At 35.6% G+C, this 7,773-nt stretch overlaps 1 protein-coding gene across 1 annotated transcript; it reads right to left on the minus strand.

Annotated features, from left to right (window-relative positions):
- Nucleotides 1-148: 148 nt before the first annotated feature.
- On the minus strand, nt 149-3,102 carry LOC110782725 (zinc transporter 11). Its single transcript, XM_056843384.1, has 3 exons — nt 2,573-3,102; nt 1,114-1,172; nt 149-1,037 (listed from the first exon to the last, which is right to left on the minus strand). The coding sequence occupies exons 1-3, from the start codon at nt 3,057-3,059 to the stop codon at nt 507-509; spliced, it is 1,077 nt and encodes a 358-aa protein (XP_056699362.1). The 5' UTR covers nt 3,060-3,102; the 3' UTR covers nt 149-506.
- Between the last annotated feature and the right edge of the window lie 4,671 nt (nt 3,103-7,773).

Below are 7,773 nucleotides of genomic sequence, written 5' to 3' on the forward strand. Positions count from 1 at the left end.
AATGTGGTTTTTTTCAAAAAATTCACACCGCGTCAACCGCGATCCGATCTATTCTTCCGTTACAAGCGGTTTCCGTAACAACGCGACCGTTACCGCAAACACGTTTTTTTCTATGAGTAATAGCCAAGTAAAGTTTAGCACGGTGATGTACATGAGATTAATTATCAGATTAAGGTATATAGAGTACAGGGGTTTGTTATAAATAAAACTCCGGGAGACATTTAGGTATAGTGGGTTTACCCTTTGGTCCTATGTTACTTCGACACTTTGGTTGACAGAGGGTGTCGGTGTCGGATCCTCCGACACTTCGACACGACATGACACCCAAATATATAGTGGCTTTGTTTGAAATTTATTACATCTAGAATGTCGGATCCTCCGATCCCTTGTCAGACACGACACCCCAATAAGAGTCTGAGCAACATAGCTGTTTGGTCTTTGTTTGAGTCACTCCCGAGCATTTCGCAGTTGATAGGAGGTGAAAATTTCGGAGTGGAGTAGGTGTATCAAGTATCCCATATCATGACGACAGCAATGACCCCAACTCCCAAAACCACAGCCAAAAACCTATAAAAGGGAGTGTTAACCCCAAGTTTGTTAAGAGGAGTATAGCCCTTAGCCAACAAATGGTTAATTGAAACATACACAAACACCCCACAAGCGATCCCCATGGAAATAGCAAAGATCCAATCAGCCACCGAGCCCTGGGTTGTCTGATCAATAATGATCCCTATAGCAACTCCAATAGGGGTTGATATGGCGAAAGCAAACGCGTATGATGCACAGGAGAGTAATGGCCTGTCAGGGATCATGCGAAGGAGGGCTATCGCCATGGCAATGGCAGCAAATATTTTGTGTAGAGAGATTGTCCAAAGTGCTTTCCAGGCATCTTGTTTGGTTTCAGATACTCCAATTGCTATGCCTTCAAACACTGAGTGGAAGCATAATGCTGTTATTAGGAGGATTGTGTCTCCTACTGAGCTTACTGTTGTTAGCCTTGCATTTACAAACTGGTTTGTGCTATGAATATCATCACCCTGTTTTCGCAATCAAATTAATAATCTTCTTCTTTGCAAAATTAACTTTATTTTGGAACCATCACTTTGTGTTTACCTGAGAATCAAGTCCTGACTTTGACTGCTGGTTCCTGTTTTTCTCATTTGGAATGCCCTCTGTTATAAATAATAAATATATAAATAAAACATCAAAACATTACATTAAAGCTTCAACTTTACCAAGTACTCCATATTTTTTATGACCAAACCTGTCAAGTGTCAACCACACAGGAAGTCGGCTTTTTGTGTGCTCTACTCATTTAGTTCATTAGTTGGAAGAAGTACAAATACATATCAGATGTGTATGAGGAAATACATATCAGAACATAAGACAAAATAGGAAAAAGGACAAAAAAGTAATTAAATGGTACTTTTCTAAACACAAATGGTACTTTTTTTTTTTACAGAATGGTACTTTTTTTTACATGAATGGTACTTCCTTTTTTGTCTTTTAGCTATTTATCTTTTAGTTGATATGTGTCAGATATGCGAAAAAACGAACCCCATTAGTTGTGTGCCAAAATCAACAAAGGGTGTGTCAAAATCAGTTTCTCATACATACATACATATTGCATACATTGCTTAATCAACCACTTACCAACTATTTATGCAATTAGGTTAAACATGTGATTAAGTTGTTAAACTTTTTCCTTTTTCAATGCTGGAATTTCTTAATATTTCACAATTCAAAGCATGATCAAACAACTCGATCTATTCCTTGAATAACAATATCATCAACTAACAACCCAAAATACACCAATTGAGGTTGGCATGAGTGGTTAAGGGCCTCTTGCTCCTTAACCAAGGTCTCTGGTTCGAGCCTTGGGAATGGAAAAATCTCAACTGGGAGGGATACTGCCCATCAAGGTACCCATGCAAACTCCCGCGGGAGACTAGTCCACTCGCTGAAGGCGGTGGGAACTCCTCGTAGTAGAACCAAAAAAAAAAAAAAACTAACAACCCAAAATACGCGTTATTGTTCATATAATTAACACGCCTTTACTCCTAACCAATTAATAACAAAATTCAACGACCCTGTATATATATATATATGTATATATATGTCAAAGGAGACGTATATTATATTATTATAGTCGTGTGTAGACCTGGTTATTGGACAGGGTAGTCCAATGGACATAGGGTTAGGGTCAAGTTAATAGAGCTTTTATTGGGCATGGCTCCTATTGGACAGGCCTTTATTGGACAAGGTCATTATAGGGTCAAAATTATACTACAATTATTTTGAAAATTAAAATAGTAATGATACAAAAAGTGTATAGCTTCGTATTTACTTGTACTTGCACATGGCTCTTTTGTTTTTCATTTTTCATTGCTCGTTTATTGACCCGCCCACTAATGACCCGCGACCCGCTTTTGACCCGCCCATTATCGACCCGCTAAAAATGACCCTTTCAATACCCGACCCTCTTTTGACCCGCACCGACCCTGACCCGCCCCGCCCGATAACCAGGTCTAGTCGTGTGTGTATGTAAAATTGTAAATGTACGCAACCTTACCTTCAATCCGATTATTGGAGAGAGAGCCTGGAGTATTGTTAGTCCCCTTACTAAAAACATACATAATTACACAATCAGCCAACATGGTAACCAAATACCCAGAACAAGCCAACATAAACGCAAATGGATATTCTTTCTTTGTCAAATCTTCAAACGTTTCATTTGCATCACTCAAAAAATGCATTAGCGCTGTGCCTAAGAATACCCCACCAGCAAATTGAGTTCCAAGGACCAAAAACGCGTCGTTCCATTTCAAGAAATATGGGGAAATACCCCCTATGAATGTCCCTACAAATATTATTATAAGGCACCATATTTTCACAAGGATTAATGATTTTTCTCTGAGGTTTGGGTGATCATCAGCATCCGATGGTGTTGATGCTTCGGGATCACCGTGGCTATTTTGGGCTTTGATGCAGGGGATTATGATTACGAGGAGGGTGATGAAGATAAGTAGAGAGAGAAAGTTGGTGCTTTTGTTAGCCATTGGAGGGGAGTTTTAGACAGAGAAATCCCACTCATTTTGGTTGGTTTTATAATAAAAGTCGATCACGTGAGTTTTTGTACTACAAACAAAGAAAGGACAAATGAAGATTAGTGGTAGTACAATCTTTGTTTAGGGGGGATTAGTGAAATGAGGAAATTAACAAGATTATTGTGCCAAATTTCAAATGTAGAAATGGGCAATTAATTTAAATTTGTAAAGTGGGATAATTATTAGTAGTGGGAGGTTTTGGGTAGTATAATCTGTATAAAATACAGGTTAGCTTTTTGGGTCTGTGAACGAAAATACCGACAAGAATATAACAAATCATAAATGGTAGGGTGAGAAAGAGAATTGAATTTTAACTTGGAAGGTATAGAAAACAAAATCATCGGTCTATGTCATATAATTAGGCACGTGTAGTCACACAAGCCAATTCCGTCCGTGTGCCTCGTACCTTAATGTGTCATGCTGAAACAGACAAAGGAAAAGTCGACGTGTAGTGCCATGCTTACCACAGGCTCATGTGGTGTTTGGCCCGGCTTATACCCAACTCTAATTAGTGTAATAGTTAATAATTAATTAGTGAGAGAATTTAAAGATTTAGTTTTGGTAGTACAATGATAAAGAAATTTAGGAAAGAGTACTGCAAAGATAGATATGGGGAGTATTGTATTTGCAAGTTGCCACTTTTGACACCAAATGTTACGTTTCAACGTCAATGTATGCCTTCTAAGAAACTGGGTGATGAATTGATAATGATGTAAGATGGTCAAGGATTCATATTCTAGGTTGATGAAGTTGAAAAGTCTGCGTCAATATTGTAGAAAGAGTACTCCTTACAATAAGTTTATTTTTTATTTATTTTTTTTTGACAAAGGATTCTTAAATGAAATAACGATTACAACCTAAACTAGAAAGCAGTACAACATGCCGCAAACTAAATTACAAGCTTCGGTTATACAACAACTACGGAGGAGAGCAAGCCACCAACATCCCACCTTATATGAACTAAAACCTGCGACACAAACCCCGTTAGAACTTACCTGCTTGTTATCAACAGTAACGTTGACAACATGAACCAGCAAATGCGACCATCCGTTGGAGAACGGAAGAGACCGAGAAATTAAAGCTTTTGCGACGGAATTTTTGACCCGTCGTTATTAGGTTGTCATTAAAAATACAAATTCTTGTAGTGCTGTTTTTTGAGAGACCTGATTTTGAGTCCTACGATAAGCTTAAATTTTGCTTGTTTTTCCTTTTGATTTTTACCCTCTTCCCTCATTTTAGTTTTTTTTTTTTTTTTTTTTTTAATGCCAAACAATCATATGACTTACTCCCTCCATTCCTTTTTGTTGTTCCCCTAAGGAATGTTGGGGGGTTTTTAAGAAATATGGAATCTTGAGTTGTATTGGGATATGAGTAATGATTGGGTGTAAGAATAATGATTGGGTGTAAGAAATTATATATTTAAAATAAAGTGAAGAGAGAGAAAATATTAAAGAAATAAGATAAATGGAAATTAAACCCAGAATTTGTAAGAAATTAAACCCAGAATTTCGAATACTCAGAAGGCCAGAATACCCAGAATATTCAACCAAAATCGACGAACAAATTGTATCCAGAATATTCAACCAAAATCGACGAACAAATTGTACCCAGAATATTCAACCAAAATCGACAAACTATCTTCATCGAAAGCAATCAACCAAGAAAATCGATTTATCAACCCAGAAATCGACAAAATCGACAAATTAACCCAGATTTCAACCAAAATCGAATAAAAAATCGAGCAACATCAACCCAGAATTCAACAAAAATCAACCCAAATTAAACCCAGAAATACGAACAAGTTCAACCCAAATTAAACTGAGAAAATCGAACAACAAATTCAACCCAAATCGAACTATTTCAACCCAGAAAATCGAATAAATTCAACCAAATATCGAGCAAATTCAACCCAAATTCAACACAGAAATGCGAACAATTCCAACCCAAAATCAACCACCAATTGAATTCGACCAAATTTAACCCAAAAATCGACCAAATACAACCCAAAAAATCTGCCAAAAAATCATCGAAAATCAACCGAAAAATTCGACGAAAATCAACCTAAAACTCGACAAAAACCACCCAGAAAATTCGACAAAAAAATACAAAAAAAATTAATACCCACTTGATCCTTACTATCACTCACGATTTTAAGGATTTAGAGGTCAAATTCGACCATGAAAACTCTAGATCTAGAGTTTTTGTAGTCGAATTTCACCATCTAAAGCCATATTTCCGTATTTTACGACTTTAACGGAGAGTGGTGTCGGCGGCGGAGGTTTGGTTGTGGTGGTGGCGGCGACCTCACATCCAAATATGAAGAACAGAGAGATGTTTTGGAGGAGAGAGAGTGAAAAACGTAGAGGAGGAGAGAAACAGGGCAAGAAATGAATAGAGGGAGGGAGAGAGAAAATGAAGGAGAGAGAAAATGAAGAGAGAGAGAGAAATCAGAGAGGTGGGAGAGGGGGGTGAAGTGAATGAGAGAGAATTGAAAGAGACGGGTAGTGGGTGGGGTTATGGGAAATGGGAAAATAATTAAATAAGGGTGGTGGGGAAAAAGATGGTAGAAAAAATGTAGAATCTTAGGATTTTTTGGTAAATAGTGGGGAATCTTAGGGTAAATTGGTAAAAAAACTATGGCCAAAAATAGTAAAGATTCAGTAGGGGAACAACAAAAAGAAACGCCAAAAAAGGAAATGGGAACAACAAAAAGGAATGGAGGGAGTACATCTTAAAAATGGTGATAAATCTTAATTATTTTGTCTAGCTATGTTCTTTCGATCAAATATTAAATCTTTGTACTAATCTTGTTTTAATTAGTTACTTAGCTTAAAATAAAAGCAATTGAACTTGAAAAATTGATCCCAACGAGAGTAGTCTCACAAAAATTTGTACTACAAAGTATTAAGTACGGAGTATTATTTTATTTAATGAGCTTATTTGATCTTATATTTGCAACCTCACCTAATTTTTAATCCGCCACTAATTATGAGATGTCATAAGCAATATCACTTAATACGGGTAATAAAAAACCAGTGCTTCATTATGCATGGCCCGCTAAGTTTAGCACATGCAAATTGACACAGACATATGGTCCGACTATTAGTAAACTGTTTGACGGTATTTTACAAGAGTTTGAATAACTTTCTTTCTATGTGTTCGTAAGTAGGGGTGTTCACTGGTCCAAACCCGGACTGGGAAGATCGAAATTTGATAATTCAAGATTCGAAGACCGGACCGATTATGCTTGGATCAAATCTGAACCGGACCGAGAAAATCGGTTCAAAACCCGAACCCGACCGGTTTGGACCGATTATAGACCTATTTCTATATATTTTTTATTTTTTATAAAAATTATGGTAAAAAAGAAAAAATATACGAAGTATATAAAAAAAACTAATTGTTTAAGGCTTTTTTTGGAAGCTAAAATAAAATATATAACAATATAGTAATATTTACAACATATTAAAGGAGAGAATAATTTTTTTTTAATAGGTTCTAATATATTTTATTAAGGAAAAATCGGGTTTTGGAACCGACCGGACCGAAGACCGGAAATTGAATTTTCTCGACCCGAAGACCAGACCGATTGCCTTCGGTCCGGTCCGGTCTTGGTCGGTCCGGACCAATTTTTACACACCCCTATTCGTAAGAGAAAACACAATACAAGTGCTCAAATAAAATCATTTTCGATTAGTAATAAATTTCAAATATAATCAACAAAAATTGGTTTTAGTATCAAATTTTATAACGAAAGTCAAAACAAAATATTGTACATAGTTTAATTTCATCAAACGTAAAATTTTACTCCCTCCGTTCCGAAATACTTGACATGTTTTTCTTATCGGGACGTTCCTTAATACTTGACCTGTTTCTAAAAATGGAAATATTCTAACAATATTATATTATTTCTCACTCCACCCCTATTAATTCACCTACCCCTTACTTCATACAAAAAATAATTAAAAATTCAACCCCTACTCTCCCCCAACCCCACCTCTTAACCCACCTCCCACTAACTACATTAAAATAATACCCCACTATCAACTACTTCCTCCGTTTCAAAAAGATCTTTACACTTACCATTTGCACGGACTCCGGTGCAATGTTTGACCGTTAATATATCCAATTTTATATGGAAAAAAATTATAAAAATTTAATATTCTCAAAATGAATAACGAGACCAATGTAACAAGATCTTACATGTAACATTTGATGTATATAATAGTGGTAATTTACGCTCAAAATTTTTATACTTTGGACACATTTTTCAAAGCGTAAAGAACTTTCTGAAACGGAGGTAGTACTACTTATTAAATTAAACTAGTGTGTGGCCCGGGCGATGCCCCGGTTGCTACATTTAATACTTAAGATTTTAGATTTTTCTTGAGCTCAATATTTGACCAAAATACATGTATTTCATAAAGTGAAAACATCCACGAGGTTCGTCAATTACAAAGACACACTACGTCATTTATCATGCTAAGTAATTTTTCAATTAGATCATTTTACCATTTGTATAATTTGTTTTCTAGTGGAACTAAGTGCTTCAAATTATTAAACACCAAATTATATATATATATATATATATATATATATATATATATATATATATATATATATATATATATATATATATATATATATATATATATATATATATATA

Source organism: Spinacia oleracea, chromosome 4 (genome assembly GCF_020520425.1).
Source record: "Spinacia oleracea cultivar Varoflay chromosome 4, BTI_SOV_V1, whole genome shotgun sequence".
Lineage (NCBI taxonomy): Eukaryota > Viridiplantae > Streptophyta > Magnoliopsida > Caryophyllales > Amaranthaceae > Spinacia > Spinacia oleracea.